Raw genomic sequence first — 16,959 nt, forward strand, 5'->3', positions numbered from 1 at the left:
TATATAAGCATTTAGACAATTTTGAAATTTTGCTATTATTGTTGCTACTTTAAACAAACCTTATGTAAGTTCTGCATCTTGAAGATCAAGTAAAGAATACCTTAAGAGAAGATTTCTCGAAGAGAACTCCAATGAGAGTCTTCTTTCTGTAACAAATCCTGCATATTGTTGTTAGGTAAGCCTTTCCCTCTTTGTTTATGTGAGTTGTTGTTGTTGTTGTTTTTTTTTTTTTTTTTTTTAAATAACATATATAAATTTCCTTAACATTTTTTACATTACTTTTGTTGTTTTCTAAAATAAATTTGTTGTTTTGTGTTAATTTCCCTATTTGATGCAGAAAGCTTTGTTGTTTTCTAAAATAAATTTGGTGTTTGGTGTTTATTTCCCTATTTGATGCAGAAAACAAAATATTATAAACAATTATTCTTTTTTTCCTTCTATTCACTTATCTGTTATGCTTGGAAAGTCTTTCTCCTTTCATTTCAAAATGCATGACATCACCCCTCATCTTTATGATAATGTCATGATAGGTGATAAATATCTTTATTTTAGCTTAGGGTAGTAGTAATTTTTATTGTGAATATGATGTGATGATGCAATGATGAGTTTATTTTATTTTGGCTTCAGATAGTAGCCGTTCTTATCGTGAACAAGGTCACTGACTTGATGAAACTACTTTGCAACAAGTTTAGCCCTATACTAATCAATAAAACTGTTAACCTTATTAATTTGATGCTTCATTCGTTGTTGGAATTGTATTGGAAAAGAAACAAATGTGAACAATATTAAGGCTTTTACTATTGTTCTTATTTTAAATTGTATGCTTGGTAAGCTTATCAGTTATCATGATTAAACTTATGCTTATCCCTTCAAAGTATTCGCAATGTAAAAATTTGTTTTCAATGTTACTCCGCCTTTTTTTTAGGATCAAACTATACAGTAAAAAATGTGTGGAAAGGTTATTAATTTGATGCTTCATTTGTTGCTGGAGTTATACTGGAAAAGAAACAAATGTGCACAATATTAAGGCTTATACTATTGTTCTTATTTTAAATTTTGTTCTATTTAAGCTTATCAGTTAGTATTTGCAATGTAAAAATTAGCTTTCAAGGTTACTCCGCCTTTTTTTTCTGGATCATCTTATTCTTTTCCCACCTATTACCAAAATAAATTTAACAAAATAACTTTAAATTTTTTATAACAATCCAATCTATCCAATTTTAAAGAATATTGTATTAGATAAGTTTAACACGAACACAAAGTTTGGATTAATACATAACTCTCTTTTCTTATCTAATAAAGAAATTTAAAATAACTATTCTATATAAAACCAATCACAAAGTTTAGATTAATTTATAACTCTCGCTTTTCTTTTCTTATCTAATAAAGAAATTTAAATCAACTAATAAAGATTTTTTTTATTTGACTGAAATGATAGAACTAATAAAGAAATTTAAACTAATTATGTTCTACTAATAATTGCTAAACCAAAAAAAAAAAAATCAGTATAAAACTATTATTGTTATAAATTATTCCCTTTACATATTAATAACTTAATAATACTTATTTTACAGGTCCTACTCTCATTTTGTACTCAAATCTGTATTTGAAGCTATGACTTATGAGCTATTGGAATGTTGGTAATAATGTTTTCATTGCTATAAAGCAACCAAGGTGTGGCCTTTATGTGTTATGTGAAATATCCTACATTTGTAATCAAAGAACATGTTTTTTTTTTTTTTAAACTATTTGTAATAGTTATTTAACTAATTATCCCATGCATCACACAGGTTAGCAACTAGTTCTATCTATAAATTCCTTACACCTGTACCCAAAATTTCTTCATCAACCCATGCTCGCAATAAACACACATGCAATATCCCTCTCCATCTCGAGTTTAATTTTGTAATAACAGACAGTTACCAAAGTCATGGCATTCAGAGTCTTGTTCTGTAGCCTTGTAGTTTTGTTGGTTTCCTTTCTCCGTTTTGCTACTTTTGCTTCCTCCACAACTCCTTCTGTGGCTGCTACAACTGAAGAAGGCAAAGCATTTTATAAGGAAGCAAAAGCTCTTCTAAACTAGAAAGCCAGTCTTGACAATCAAAACAAATCTCTCCTATCTTCATGGGTTGGAGACTGCCCATGCATTAATTGGGTTGGAATTACTTGCGATGACTTGGAGTTGGGTGTCACTCGCCTAAACCTGTCGAGTTTTGGTTTGAAAGGTACGCTTTACAACCTTACTTTCTCATCCTTTCCCAACCTCCTTACTATTGATCTATCAAAAAACTCGTTTTATGGAACCATTCCTGACAGTATTAGCAACCTTTCCAATCTGACCAATCTTGACTTGGCTGACAATAATCTTTCTGGCACCATTACTCCCAGGATTGGTAACCTTTCCAAACTCCTGTTTCTTCATCTGTCTCGCAATAATATCTCGGGAATTCCACCCAAGATACGCCAATTAACAAGTCTTCAAACTTTTTTTTTTCCACTAATATGCTCAATGGTTCCATCCCTCAAGAAACAGGAGCATTGAGAGAATTAGTTTTTCTTTCTTTAGATTGAAATAGTCTCATAGGCCCCATCCCAGCTTCTATGGGAAACTTGAGCAATTTATCCTTTCTTTACCTTCATTACAATGAACTTTCAGGATCTGTTCCTCCCGAAATAGGAAAGATGCGCAATTTATCCAATCTTAATCTTCAACACAACAAACTTTTGGGATCTATTCCTCCCGAAATAGGAAAGATGGCCAATTTATCCTCTCTGGACCTTCAAAACAATGAACTTTCGGGATCTATTCCTCAGGAAATTGGAATGATGGGCAAATTAGTCACACTACTTTTAAATAACAACTTTTCTGGTTCTATACCTCAAGAAGTTGGAATGATGAGATCTCTCACTAACCTTGATTTGTCATCTAATTTTCTCATTGGTCCAATTCCCTCTTCCATTGGAAACTTGAGCAAGTTACAACAACTTTACTTTTATTTCAACAATCTTTCTGGTTCCATACCTGAGGAATTAGGATTGCTTAAACATCTGTGGGTAGTTCAATTATCAAGTAATAAACTCACTGGTCCAATCCCAGATTCCATAGGAAATTTGGTTAAATTGTACGATCTTGCACTTTATCAAAACAACCTTTCTGGATCAATTCCAACCACAATTGGAAATTTGACCAAGCTTGCCATTTTATCTTTGTTCATGAACGAACTAAGTGGTTCTGATCCACTCGAAATGAATAATCTTACCAATTTCATAAAATTGGAACTAAGTTTCAACAAATTTACTGGGCCATTGCCTAAGCAGATATACCATGCTAGAGCACTACAACATTTTGGTACTGTTGATAACCATTTTACAGGCCTTGACCCAGAAAGCTTGAAAATTTGTAATAGCCTCGTTCGAGTTAGGCTTGATGGAAACCAACTAAGAGGAAATATAGCTGAAGATTTTAGCATTCATCCGAACTTGATTTATATCGATTTGAGTGGTAATAATCTATATGGTGAACTTTCATCGCAGTGGGGGCAATGCCATAATTTGACAAGCCTAAAAATCTCCAACAATAAGATTTCTGGTAGGATACGACCTGAACTTGGTGAGGCAAATATGCTACATGTCCTTATCTCTCTTCAAACCATCTAATGGAACATATTCCAAAGGAATTGGAGCGCCTAAAGTTATTGCTCGAACTTTCAGGTAACTTTCCTTCAGAAATTGGAATGCTATATGATTTAACACATTTTAATTTGGCGGTAAACAATGCTCAAAATTGTTGTTCTTCAATCTGAGTAGAAAAATACTCCGTGGAAGCATTCCTTCTGATATAGGAAGCCTGCAGTCTCTTCAAAGTCTTGATTTTAGTCATAATTTGCTGGTAGGAGATATACCACGACAGCTTAGAGGCATGAAACAGTTGGAAATAATGAATCTCTCTCACAATAATCTCTCTGGTTCCATCCCATCCACATTTGGTGATAGTGCAAGCTTGACATCCATTGATATATCCTACAATGAGTTAGGGGGTCCTATTCCTAACATCACGGCCGTCCGCAAGGCTCCAATTGCAGCACTGAAAAATAACAAAGGCTTGTGTGGTAATGTTATTGGCTTGAAGCTGGGATGCACAGACGCGGCTCCCAGGCCGGCGCACCCGCGTCCGACGCGGTAGGACGCGGCGACGCAGGAGGGACGCCGCAGACCGCACGTCCGTCCCGCGTCGTGCCGTGTCGCACCACGTGGCGGATCCCGACTCGGGCCGACGCAGCCAAAGTCGGCGCCGACGCGGCAGAAATCAGCGCCGACGCGGCCGAAATCGGGCCGACTCGGCCGAAACGATCGAGTCAGGCCGAAATTCAAAAAAAAAAAAGGTGCAAACGCACCGTTTGACTTAAGGGGTCTTAACCTAAATACCCAGACCCCTTAAGTCACTCACACTTCATCCAAATCTCCTCTCTCACTCCGTCCCTCATCTCCCTTCTGCCTTCTCTGTGTGCTTCACTGCTTCGTCCCTCATCTCTATGTGCTCCGTCCATAGTGATTGCTGTGTGCACACTGCACTGCTTTAGCCTTTAGGTGTGCTCTCTCTGCTCTTTTCTTGAATTTTTATTCTTTGTTCTTTATGATTTCTCTCTTTCAAATTGCTTAGAAATAAATTTGTGAATCTGAAAATTTATGTGCTTGACTGCTTGCTGTGTTTTTTTTCTTGTTTTTTCAATTCTTGTGGGAGTTAAAGGGTTTTGTTAACCTATGATTTGTGATTTGTGGTTTGTGGGAGTTAAAGGGTTCTGTGTTTTTTTTGCTGTGAACCTGGTTGCTGTGTTTTTTTTACTGTGAACTTGGTTTGATTTATCATTAATTTATTTAGTTAATAGTTATTATTTGTAGGTTATTTGTGGGAGTTAAAGGGTTTTTTTGGTTTTGTGGTTTTGTGTTTTTTTGCTGTGAAGTTCACAGTGTGAACCTGGCTGCTGTGTTTTGTTGCTGTGAACTTGGTTTGATTTATCATTAATTTGTAGGTTAAATTGAATCTATTGAATTTACAATGGACGAAGTTAATAGCACAGAAAGTTCACAAGAAGTGTCAAATGCTGAATCCCCTCTTTGGCAGTATGTGACTAAAGTAGAAAAACCAGCTGGTGCATCTGTGAAATCTGGTGGAAACACATATTTTAAGTGCAACTATTGTGATAATGTTTTTATGGGATCCTATTCTAGGGTTAAGGCTCATTTATTACAAATTTCTGGCAAAGGTATTAGAGCATGTCGTAATGTGTCAAAGAGCCATAGGTTGGAAATGCAGCGAATGCATGATCAAGTTGAGGCTAATAAGTTAGAGCAAGAACAGAGAAGTCATATTCCCTTACCCCCACCTCCCCCAGGCCGTGGGATACCTATTTCCCCATTTCGGAGACAAGAAGGGAGTGATAGTAGTCATAGTACAAATCCGGGTGATGCTAAGAGGAGGAAGGTGACTATGAATACTACTTTGGAGAAAGCATTTCAGAATAATGCTAGACATGATTTAGATAGTAGAATTGCTAGGATGTTTTACACCGGTGGGCTTCCGTTTAACTTTGCAAGGAACCCACATTATCGTAGTTCCTATGCATTTGCTGCTACTCATAGCATTCCGTGTTATCTTCCTCCTGGATACAATGCTTTGAGAACAACACTTTTGCAAAAGGAAAGAGCTCATGTTGAAAGACTCTTGAAACCAATTAAGGACTCTTGGCTTGAAAATGGTGTAAGTATAGTTTCTAATGGATGGTCAGATCCACAAAGGAGGCCTCTTATTAATGTTATGGCTGTATCAGATGGGGGTCCAGTGTTTATAAAGGCAATTGATGGGTCAGGTGAGTTCAAAGATAAGCATTACATTGCTGGGGTGTTGAAGGATGCTATAAAATAGATTGGACATGAAAAAGTTGTCCAAGTCATCACTGATAATGCAAATGTGATGAAGGCTGCTGGAGCTCTTATTGAGGGTGAGTATCCTAAAATATTTTGGACACCTTGTGTTGTCCACACTCTCAATCTAGCTTTGAAGAATATTTGTGCAGCAAAAAACACTGAAAAGAATGAAGTTACATATGAGGAATGTAGTTGGATTACACGTGTTGCTGATGATGCATCCTTCATATGTGTTTTTATCATGAACCATTCTATGAGGTTGGCAATGTTTAATGAATTTTGTCCATTAAAATTGCTCCAAGTTGCTGATACTAGATTTGCTTCGGTGGTTGTAACGTTGAAAAAGTTGAAGTTGATAAAAAGATGCCTTCAAGCCATGGCTATTAGTGACCAATGGGCTTCTTATAGGGAGGATGACGTTGGAAAAGCTCAAAAGGTGAAAGATATGATTCTAAGTGATCTTTGGTGGGATAATATTGATTATATCCTTGAATTCACGGCACCCATTTATGATATGCTACGAATAGCCGACACAGATAAGCCTTGTCTTCATCTTGTGTATGAGATGTGGGATTCCATGATAGAGAAGGTGAAAGCAGTGATATATCGGCATGAAGGCTTGGAAGATGATCAATATAGCTTATTTTGGGGTGTCGTGTATGATATACTCATTGATCGATGGACTAAAAATTCTACACCACTACATTGCTTGGCTCATTCCTTAAATCCTAAGTAAGTACATTTATTATCTATTTTCCTTAGTTCACCCTTTTAGTAAAACACACATTTGATTTATATTTAGTTTTTAATCTTTAACTAGGTATTACTCCATTGAATGGATTTCGGAGAATCCAAAACGCATCCCTCCACATCGGGATCATGAAATTTCTATGGAAACAAGCAAGTGTTTGGAGCGATACTTTGAAGATGAGAATGACTTAACGGTGGTGAAGTATGAGTTTGCTAAATTTTCAGGAGGGAGGTTTCCTTCACCAAGTGCCTTGACGGATAGGTGGACCTTACTACCTTTGGTTTGGTGGCAATACCATGGCTCCGCATTTCCAACTCTTCAAACCCTTGCCCTTAAACTTCTTGGACAACCTTGCTCATTCTCATGTGCTGAGAGAAATTGGAGCACGTACAAATTCATTCATTCCTTAAAAAGAAACAAATGGCTCCTGCACGCGCTGAGGATTTGGTATATGTGCATTCTAATCTTCAACTCTTGTCAAGGCACAATGAAGAGTACATACATACCGCAACAAAGATGTGGGATATTGCAGGAGACTCTTGGAATGAGAGCGACATGCATGGAGGAGCTGGAATTCTTGAGAATGCAGCTCTTACACTTGATGAGCCAGAGTTGGAGGCTATAGTTATTGGGAATGTTAACACTAGTGCTACTACTAGTGAAAGTGAAGTTCGAAGTGAAGCTATTGATCTTGAGGATGATGATATTTGTATTTGATTGTCTTGTTGATTTTCTTTTATTTTGTTTTAGTTTCAAACTTATAAGTTGTATTCTAATTTCCAAACATCATGGAATGTTTTAGTTTCAATCTTGTGGATTATATTTAATTTATGAACATCATGTTTAGTTGTTATCTACTATTACTCTTAAATTTGGTATTTGTTTATATAATGTGAAAAAGTAAAAGTATGCTTAGCAATATATTAAACATATATTATAAAAATATTTTTAATAATTTTTTAATCGCCGAGTCCTGCCGCACCCGCACCCACCTTTTTCAAAAAATGCCGAGTCCCGCACCCGCACCCGAGTCTCGAAACGCACCCGTGCTTCATAGGTGCCTTGAAGACTTGCCCAAAAATGATTCCTAATCCTCCATCTAAGAGGCACAACCAATTTTTGGTTATAATTTTAATCTCTCTTTTGGGCACACTGTTTTTTATATTTATCATTGTAGGAGTTTCACTTCTTCTTTGCCAAAGAGTGAAGAAAACAAAAGACAAGCCAAGAGAAGTGCGTAACGATAATCTTTTTGCAATATGGAATTATGATGGGAAAATGATCTACCAAAACATTATTAAAGCCACAGAAGAATTCGACTCCAAATATTGCATTGGAGTGGGAAGTTTTGGAAGTATTTACAAAGCTGAGTTGCAAGCAAGCCAAGTTGTTGCTATGAAGAAACTTCACCCACTACTTGATGGTAAGATATCCAATCAAAAAGCCTTCATGAGCGAAATTCATGCCTTAACAGAAATAAGACATCTTAACATTGTAACGTTGTACGGTTTTTGTTCACATCCAAAACACTCTCTTTTGGTTTATGAGTTTTTGGAAGGAAGAATCTTGGTGAAGTTATTAAACAGTGAGGAGGGAACTAAAACATTTGATTTGATTAAGAGAGCCAATGTGGTAAAAGGAGTGGCAAATGCTTTATCTTATATGCATCATGATTGCTCGCCTCCTATAATTCATCATGATATATCAAGTAAGAATGTTCTATTGGATCTAGAATATGTGGCTCACAGCTCTGACTTTGGCACTGCTAGGCTTTTGAAGCCTAATTCATCCAACTGGATGTCACTTGCAAGCACCTATGGATACATGGCTCCAAGTTAGTTTCTTTGTTGTTGTCTATAGCATAAAAAGTTTTCCAAGCTTATGTAGGCAGCACCAATATCATAGCATAAAATATTTTCCAAGCTTAAGTTAGGAGAACATCTATCATGGCCAACATGGACACCAAACAACCAATTTCCCAAGTTATTACAACCTATTTTAGAATAAAAAATTAATTATTTTTATTTTAGCTAACTACTTTTCAAAACACCAATAGCTTATTATTTATTCTATACTATGTTTTATTAAAATATTAATTTTCTTAAATTTTTAAAATTTTTCTCTCTTCACTTACAATAATTACCAACCAAAAATTGAATAAAATAATAAAATGCATAAACAACAATTCCTCTTATATTTAGACAAGCACTATAGCAATATCTTATTTTGTCACATGGATTCATAACCAGATGAGTGTGTTTTTTAAGTTTTATTGGGAAAATTTTAGGCCTTATGCTATTTTAGCAAATCTAAGGCAACTACTCTAAGATTTTCAGCTATTTTCCTGTTATTACATATTAAAGTTCATACCCAAGTCTATGTACTTATAGAGTAAGCAACTTAACTTTGTTAAAATCATAGGGTTTGTTTTAAAGTTAGTTTAAGATTAATTATTATTTATACCATGATTGGGACGTCCATTGTAAAAATAAATTCGTATAGAAAAAAATATAGCCACTTGCAAGGTTATTTTGTTCTGGATGTAAACCTTTAAATAATTCTAATATATGCTCAATTGTCACTTAATACAAATTTTACTACATTTTTACCACATAATAGACAAGTTATCAGGTCGCAGACTAATCAACTATTATGTTTCGTTCTAGAAATGACTAAAAAGTGCAAAGTCAATTTTTAAGTTTTTTTTTAGGTGAAGTCAGATTTAAGTTAAATGTAGTACTATATCATATGTAACATGTAGCATAGTATACCTTTGATTTTATAGATAATAAAATTAAACGAGAAACTAGCACATGTCCCTCCCTATTTCAGCCAATTCATAAAGCTAAAGGTTTTGTTCAATGCATAAGTCCTGTGAATGGATCCAAGTTCCAATCATATGATATCAATAAAATTGATATATTTACAATTTTCTTATGCATGGGTCAAATTCTAGTGTTTAGATTTTATTACTAATAATGTTGTTGCTATAACCTTTATCAATTCTTTTCCCTTGCAGAACCTGCCTACACGATGGAAATTAATGAGAAGTGCGATGTTTTTAGCTTTGGAGTGTTGGCTTTAGAAATAATCATGGGAAAGCATCCTGTGGATTTGATCTTATCTCTCTCATCATCAACATTTACAACCCGTGATATGCTATTGAAGGATGTGTTGGACCAATGCCTTTCACTTCCAATAAATCAAGTTGCAAGGGAAGTGCTCTCGATTGCAAAGATTGCAATTGCTAGCTTGCACACTATTCCCCAATCTCGCCCAACAATGCAACAAGTTTCTCAAGTGCTTTCAACTCAAAAACCACATTTGCCTAATACATTATTCATGATCACATTAGGATAAGTAGTTGATCTCGGAGGCTAAACTGTCTAATAGCTTGTTTTGTTTGTGTTCCCATTGTCGTTCCCCTATTTCTTCACATATAATCCCTTCTAGTAAACTATTTATCTTGTTTTCCTATATTATGTTTTATTGGCAAGCTATATTAGTCTAAATGCAAAATTGAGAATTTCGCTAATAATAAAACCAAGAAGGGTTTTTATTTGATCCATAAATATTTAGTATATTCAATACATTGCTCAAGGGTCTTTTTAGTTTGGATATATATATATATATATATATATATTTATATATTTGTGCCAAATTGTAAGTTTTGTAGTGTCAAAATATTGCATTTCAAGATCAAGAGAAAGATTCGGGATGAGCTCTTTAAAATTGAAGTTTCAAGGTCATCTGACTTTACTTAGTTATTAGAAGCCTTGAGTTATTTAAATTTTAACATAGTTTTTGGGAAATGTTATTTCCTCTCAGCCTCTGATTTATAGACGTTGTAGAACCCATGCCTTTTCACCTTCACAGCCAAATACTTTTGCTACATGGGTGCAAATTAAAAGGATCCCAAGACTTGAGTATCATTTTATTTGTCACTATTTGAGCACTTCCCATTTAAAGTAGGACATTTTTTTACACAACCTGCATATCGTTCCACATCAATATCCTAGGAGCCTTTGTACACTCTTGTTGTCATGCATTACTTATGCATTTATTTATTTAGCATAGTGCATGTATGCCCTTTGTTTTTGGTTTAAAATAAAGAACATAACATAAATTATTTTTAATTTTTCAATTTTTTGTCGTGCATTGTACCATTGGTTGACCGTAGAACACTTTGTTCGTGTTGTACCTAGTATAACTTGACTTGAGCACTTTCATGCCCTAGCAAATTAGTTAAGTTGTAGAATTGTGGGAGTATTGGACCGCAATCGATCATGTGACCTAAATGTCATTTCACTTATTTTGATGATACACTAAAAATTAATTATGGGAGAAGGATATATACACACAAACATAAATATACATATATATATATATATATATATAACCATCTCACCACCGGTCTGTATATTACAATTATCCGTGTACTTATAGAAAAAAATCGGTATCACAAAACTAAGTAAAATGTGGTACACTACACACAAAAAGGGTTAAATGTCGAAAAATATGCTTGATCTAAAAATTATGAATCATAGAATGCACTTTTGATACCTTTAAAAATGACATATAGGAGATGTGGAGTTATATAATGTGACTCTTTAGATAGTAGCGTCAATCAAACTATTATGATATTGTATTTGATGATGAGTCCAATTTCCTAAGCTACCTCACATATTTTGGTAACTTGCTCACTAATTTGTTTCACGCACGACTATGATTTTAAAAATTAGACCAAACCGTCCGATTCAACTGAGAACCGGACACCAATCCCTATTGTAATTGATGACTAAGATTTTGTTTGCTATTGTTGTTATTTTTATATATGTGCTTTGTCTTTATATTTCATAAAAATCTCAACTAAAAGTCAAAACCACAGGCCCACACCACAGACTTATTAGATAAAACAATATTGTACTGTACCATTAAATTAACCAATCAAATGGCCACACTTTACTATTTCTACTGTTAAAACAAAAGGCAATAACTTTACTTGTTGTAAAGTCAAAACAGATGGAGATGAGTTATTGAATATTTTTCCTTCAGTAATCCCATATATAGCTCGCTTTGTATTGGGTTTCCAGTTAATGGACATCATAAGCACTGGAAGTGCCTTATGCAAATTCTGCTTTGCCTTATTGTAGTCCTTTGCAACTAGATACCATTGTTTACAAACATGAGCAAACCAAGCATGGTATATGGGTTCCGACAACTTGTGTAGAATCAAATTAAGAACGGGTACTGGAAGATAAGCCCATTCTGATTCAGATGTGAAAGAGATATATACGTTACAAATAAAGCCTTATTTACAGACGTCAAGAAAATTGAATTATTCATTAGCAATGCGGGTAAAAGTATTTTTCATGAACAAATAAGAGTGTGCTTGTATTTGTTCTTTGTTAAACCTTTCATAAATATTCTGAGTGGCTGGGATGAATCAAATAATCTCCTGTAAGATAGTATGTAAGAGTACAAATTACAACGTAGTTGTGACTAACAAAAAGTATCCGGTTATATTTTTCAAAACTGTGTTGAAGACTAATCTTAATAATATGCAAGTATATAGTATCATATAATTTTTTTTTTTTTTTGGTTATAATTCGCGTGCATTGAACGAGTTAACAAGAAGTTATGCTAATAATTTTGAGACTCCTATCAACTTTTTTTTTACTTGGCTGAATCATAGCAACTATTTAAACGTGGTGCGAGTTGCAGACAGTATAAGCACTATATGTGTAGGATGGGCTACTAGTGATGAAAGGTAATAAGAAAGAACACTCTTAAAAATAATAATTCAATGGCAAAAAAAATCAGAATGTTAATTCGATGAAAAAAAGTTAAACTTGTTTTTAAATGAAAAATTGACACAATAAAATTTAATACAAATATGCATTCTTTGTCTGGTTCATTGATATTACATTACAAACTGGGCAATTATGTTACTGTTGTTAAAATAGCATACACTAATTCTTTTTTTCTTTTTCTTTTTTAAATAAAGTATACTCTAATTCTAATTAAGTCCTAATTCCCATAAAAATAAAAACAAAATTCCTAAGTCCTAATTGAAAGGAAAAATTCTCTCATAACGGCCCAACCAATAGGACCATGATTGTTTCGTTGATGAATTCACCCTTGTTTTTTTTTTTTTTTTTTTTTACATAAATACGACTAGATTTGAAACTTTTTTCATTCTTCTCAACCATTAATGTTTGTTTACTTAATAAACAAAATTACTTTTAACTTTTTTTTTTTTATAGGAATACTGAGAATAATATTATTAAAACACTTAGAACATTACATCGTGGATAAGAGCTTGCTCTAAAAAGCAAGGTGTCTCTTCAATCCAAGCAATAAAATCAGTAATGCCAAGAGCATGTTTTGCTAACACATGAGTCGACCTGTTCCCTTGTTTTTTAACGTGGGAAAATTCCACCTTATTGAAGCCCATGCTGAGATCCAGAATGCCTTGTGTAACTGCCAAGACCATGGATGGAGGAGCAGAGGTACCTTCCAGAGCTTGGATCATGATCAAGCAGTCACTTTCCACCACAATGTCCTGAATACCAATATCTTGTGCGAACAACAACCCTACCTCAATAGCCTTGGATTCGGTTTCAATGGCACCCAAGGGCGCATCCAGGTTTCTACACATTACAGCCTCCACCCTACCCAATTCATCTCTAACAATCACACCCACGCCTGCCTTCCCAGTAGCTTTATCTACCGCACCATCAACATTTATTTTAAACAAACTTGGTGGTGGGGACCAAGTCATGGCTCTCTGGATTATAGGCTCCAGGTTTGTTTGTGCTACTATAGCAGCACTATATCCCTCCATATAGGATGCTGCCCAACTAACCAACACATTACCTGGCTTTCTCTAGGCTCCCACTCTTACTTCATTCCTATAATACCACATTGCCCATGCTAGAAGGACCACTCGTGCCACCATGTACACATTAACTTGGTCAACCATAACCATCCTCCACAATAGATCATAAAAGGAATTCACAGAAAAAGCTCCACCTGGCAATACTATTTTTGAGCATGCCCACACCTCACGTGCCTCGGACAAGAGATGAAAGTGTGACCTATTGTTTCAACCTCCAACCTGTAACCATCATAGAGACTATCTTGCATTGCCTTATGCTTTAGGGGGTTTACCTTGGTGGGAAGTATGACACGGCATGCTCACCATGCGAAGTGTCTAGTCTTATGTAGGAGGGAAAGGGCCCATAACCTTTTCCAAAATTGCCGACTTGGACCCATATCCAAGCTAGTGCCACCGTTGGGGTCGGAAGAAAGTCTCGTTGCTACTATATAAGCACTACAAACACTAAACTTTCCATTTGATGTTTCGGCCCACATTAGCTTATCCTCCGGAAAACGGGAGCTCAGTGGTATGCTTTGTATAATGTCAACCTCATATGGAAGGAATAGGACAGCTAAGACTTCTATTTTCCACCGTACATTTTCATGGTCTATAAGCTCCCCCACTAGTGTATCCGAGTGCAGAAATGACCTGGGAGAAGCTACTTTGTGAGTTGGGGTTGAAGGCAGCCACTTGTCACCCCATATCTGAATGCTATTACCATTGCCAACCCTCCATTTGATCCCCTCCCTAACTATGTGTTAGGTAGCCATGATACTTCGCCACGTATATGACAGGTTGTTTCCCATAGACGCTTCAATGAACTCACATCTGGGAAAGTATTTGGCCTTGAGTACCCTGTAAACCAAGGAAGAGTGATCCATTTGCAGCCGCCACCCTTACTTGGCTAATAAGGCCAAGTTGAACTATTTCAACTTCTTGAAGCCCATTCCTCCACTTGATTTTGGTTCACACATTTTCTCCCAACCTAGCCAGGTAATCTTCTTCTCTTCTACTTTTTGGCCCCACCAGAAATTCCTTATCATACTAGTAAGGTCGTCATAGAGAGAGTCTGGAATTTTGAAATAGCTCATCGTGTAAGTAGGGATTGCTTGTGTTGATCAAGACCTCCTTACTCGCCTTGGATAACATCTTCTCCTTCCAGCCTGCTAGCTTCTTGCCCATTTTTTCCTTTATGTCATTGAAAGAGTTTTGTTTATTCTTGCCCACCAAGGAAGGTAAGCCTAAATATTTCTCATGCTGTTTAATTACTTGTGCTCCAAATCTCCCTTTTATTTCTTCCTTAATAGTGGTGGGGGTGTTGCTGCTAAAAAAGAGGGAGGTTTTTGCTTTATTCAGTTGTTGACCCGAGGTTTAATCATACACTCGCAAGACCTTCTGAAGTGCATCGCATTCTTCAAGGGATGCTTTATAGAATATGAGGCTGTCATTTGCAAAAAATAAGTGAGATAAAGTGGGACCCCCACGGCACACAGAGACTCCTTTCATGTCGCCTCTAGCCACTGAAACTTTTATAAGAGCTAAAAACCCCTCTGCACACAACAAGAAAAGATATGGTGATAAGGGGTCACCTTGACGGATGCCCCTTGAAGGAATAATGTGACCCCTAGGATTGCCATTAATTTTGATAGAATAAGTTACAGACCTCACACACCTCATAACCAGCTCCCTCCATCTTTCTTCAAAGCCCAACTTCTCCATGATTTTCTCCAAACACCCCCATTCTACCCTATCGTATACCTTGGTCATATTAAGTTTAAGTGCCATCTCCCCCACTTTCCCAGACTTCATATTGCTAATATGATGCATAGTTTCAAAAGCAACGAGTACATTGTCAGTGATTAGCCTTCCGTGCACAAACGCACTTTGGGTTTCACTAATGATAGAGGGTAGGATCTTTTTCAACCTGTTTGGAATTGTTGACACCCTATTTTGCAACCCGTATTTAACCTCATATGGAGGGTAAAAGGGTAATTTCACATTGAAAATATGCATCTTGATTCTGGTCATTAGATCCTTAATCTCATTTCACCAAAATGATCTTGATGTTATAACGATCAAATTGACTGGTCATGAGCCCTAATCGAACCATTAGATTGAAAGTTATCATCAAATCAAGTTTTAATAGCTGAGATGCACTATTACAAATTGAGTCTGACTATATGTGATTATGAACAATTGATTTCAATTGGTTATAAATATAATCAATTTGAGATCGAGGATGTGTCATAATTTGATTGGTTAGGACTACATTTTATGGTAGAGTTGCATACACCTAATTAACTAGATAGTTAAACATTAATTATTCAATAAGCAATTTGTGCAATTATCTTTTAATTAGAGTAAATTTAGAGCCAATTAAGTCTGAAATGGGAGTGATTGGAGTCATTTAATGTTAATTGGGAGCTAATTTGGGGACCTATTAATGTTAATTGTGCTAAAACCATTTTCTAACAAATGACCTCTGCTTACCATTTTATTGATATCTCTCAGAATATTTTAAATCTGTAAATGAGGTTATTTTTCCCAGAAACTAGACATTCGGGGTTTCAATTTGAGCACAAGAATGAGACAATTCCGATCAGAATTGAGGCAGATATGATTTTTCAAAGTTAGCTCTATAGGCTATGACAGCAACTACGGGAAAACCGAATTTTGACTTGCTCCTCACTCCCACCAATCTTTCCATTTAATGCACCAGATTTTTCCAAAGGCTAAAATGAGGTCTAGGTTCATGATTCCTTGTCAACTCTCATTAAATGACCTTCCATTCATATTTCCTCCACCACTACTATAAAAACCCTCCTCCTTCATTCCAAAAGAGACAAAAAATCTCTCTCTCTTCTCTTCTCTTGAGTTCTAGTGAAGTTGAGTAGTCTTGTCATATCTTGGTCTTCCTGAGACTCAAGGTATTGAGTGAGACTCACTCTCCCTCTTCTAGTTCTTCTTTTCCTCCACCCTTAGGACCTCTATCAAGAATCCCCTCCTCCATCATATGGATCTTGCATGAAGGTATAATCCCCTTCCCTAATTGTTTGGTTATATTGTCATGATGAGAATTTAAGATTAAAACATGATAATTCTCTTGAATATGTTTGAATGTTCTTAATTTTTTTTATGTGTTCTTCACATGTTCTTAGTTGTTCATCACATATTCATGTATATCACTAGATTTAATCTTAAATCCACATCAAAAATATGAAAAACATGTTTGTTTAGTAATTCTTTCAAATCCTTGAATCTAGGTTATCACTATCCACACACATTCACTAGAGTTTATTTTTCAATCCAAATGTCATGCTTAATAAATTGAATTAGGGTTTATCACATGCACATACATTAAATTCAACATACAAATTGATTGATATATTGGATGATGTGA

General features: G+C 35.5%; 4 protein-coding genes across 4 annotated transcripts; 3 read left to right on the plus strand and 1 right to left on the minus strand.

The window, feature by feature from the left end:
* Nucleotides 1–2,601: 2,601 nt before the first annotated feature.
* LOC115949791 (probable leucine-rich repeat receptor-like protein kinase At1g35710) lies at nt 2,602–4,183 on the plus strand. The gene is made up of 3 exons (XM_031067067.1): nt 2,602–3,502; nt 3,594–3,711; nt 3,808–4,183. The coding sequence occupies exons 1-3, from the start codon at nt 2,602–2,604 to the stop codon at nt 4,181–4,183; spliced, it is 1,395 nt and encodes a 464-aa protein (XP_030922927.1).
* A 678-nt stretch (nt 4,184–4,861) lies between these two features.
* Nucleotides 4,862–5,923, plus strand: LOC115949792. Its single transcript, XM_031067068.1, has 2 exons — nt 4,862–4,899; nt 5,031–5,923. The coding sequence occupies exon 2, from the start codon at nt 5,057–5,059 to the stop codon at nt 5,921–5,923; it is 867 nt and encodes a 288-aa protein (XP_030922928.1). The 5' UTR covers nt 4,862–4,899; nt 5,031–5,056.
* Nucleotides 5,924–7,939: 2,016 nt separating this feature from the next.
* LOC115949793 (MDIS1-interacting receptor like kinase 2-like) lies at nt 7,940–10,036 on the plus strand. The gene is made up of 2 exons (XM_031067069.1): nt 7,940–8,510; nt 9,696–10,036. The coding sequence occupies exons 1-2, from the start codon at nt 7,955–7,957 to the stop codon at nt 10,034–10,036; spliced, it is 897 nt and encodes a 298-aa protein (XP_030922929.1). The 5' UTR covers nt 7,940–7,954.
* Nucleotides 10,037–12,971: 2,935 nt separating this feature from the next.
* LOC115949794 lies at nt 12,972–13,523 on the minus strand. Its single transcript, XM_031067070.1, has one exon. It carries the CDS (start codon nt 13,521–13,523, stop codon nt 12,972–12,974), a length of 552 nt encoding a protein of 183 aa, XP_030922930.1.
* Between the last annotated feature and the right edge of the window lie 3,436 nt (nt 13,524–16,959).

This window comes from Quercus lobata, chromosome 6, assembly GCF_001633185.2.
Source record: "Quercus lobata isolate SW786 chromosome 6, ValleyOak3.0 Primary Assembly, whole genome shotgun sequence".
NCBI classification, from domain to species: Eukaryota; Viridiplantae; Streptophyta; class Magnoliopsida; order Fagales; family Fagaceae; genus Quercus; species Quercus lobata.

Excerpts from the sequence above, each read along its gene's own strand:
- LOC115949791 (XM_031067067.1), top strand. The coding sequence starts at position 2,602 with ATGGGAAACTTGAGCAATTTATCCTTTCTTTACCTTCATTACAATGAA. Across the intron at positions 3,503-3,593 it reads GATTTATATCGATTTGAGTG|GATACGACCTGAACTTGGTG; the intron begins GTAATAATCTAT and ends GATTTCTGGTAG. Across the intron at positions 3,712-3,807 it reads GTTATTGCTCGAACTTTCAG|AAAAATACTCCGTGGAAGCA; the intron begins GTAACTTTCCTT and ends CAATCTGAGTAG.
- LOC115949792 (XM_031067068.1), top strand. The coding sequence starts at position 5,057 with ATGGACGAAGTTAATAGCACAGAAAGTTCACAAGAAGTGTCAAATGCT.
- LOC115949793 (XM_031067069.1), top strand. The coding sequence starts at position 7,955 with ATGATCTACCAAAACATTATTAAAGCCACAGAAGAATTCGACTCCAAA. Across the intron at positions 8,511-9,695 it reads CTATGGATACATGGCTCCAA|AACCTGCCTACACGATGGAA; the intron begins GTTAGTTTCTTT and ends TTTCCCTTGCAG.
- LOC115949794 (XM_031067070.1), bottom strand. The coding sequence starts at position 13,523 with ATGGAGGGATATAGTGCTGCTATAGTAGCACAAACAAACCTGGAGCCT.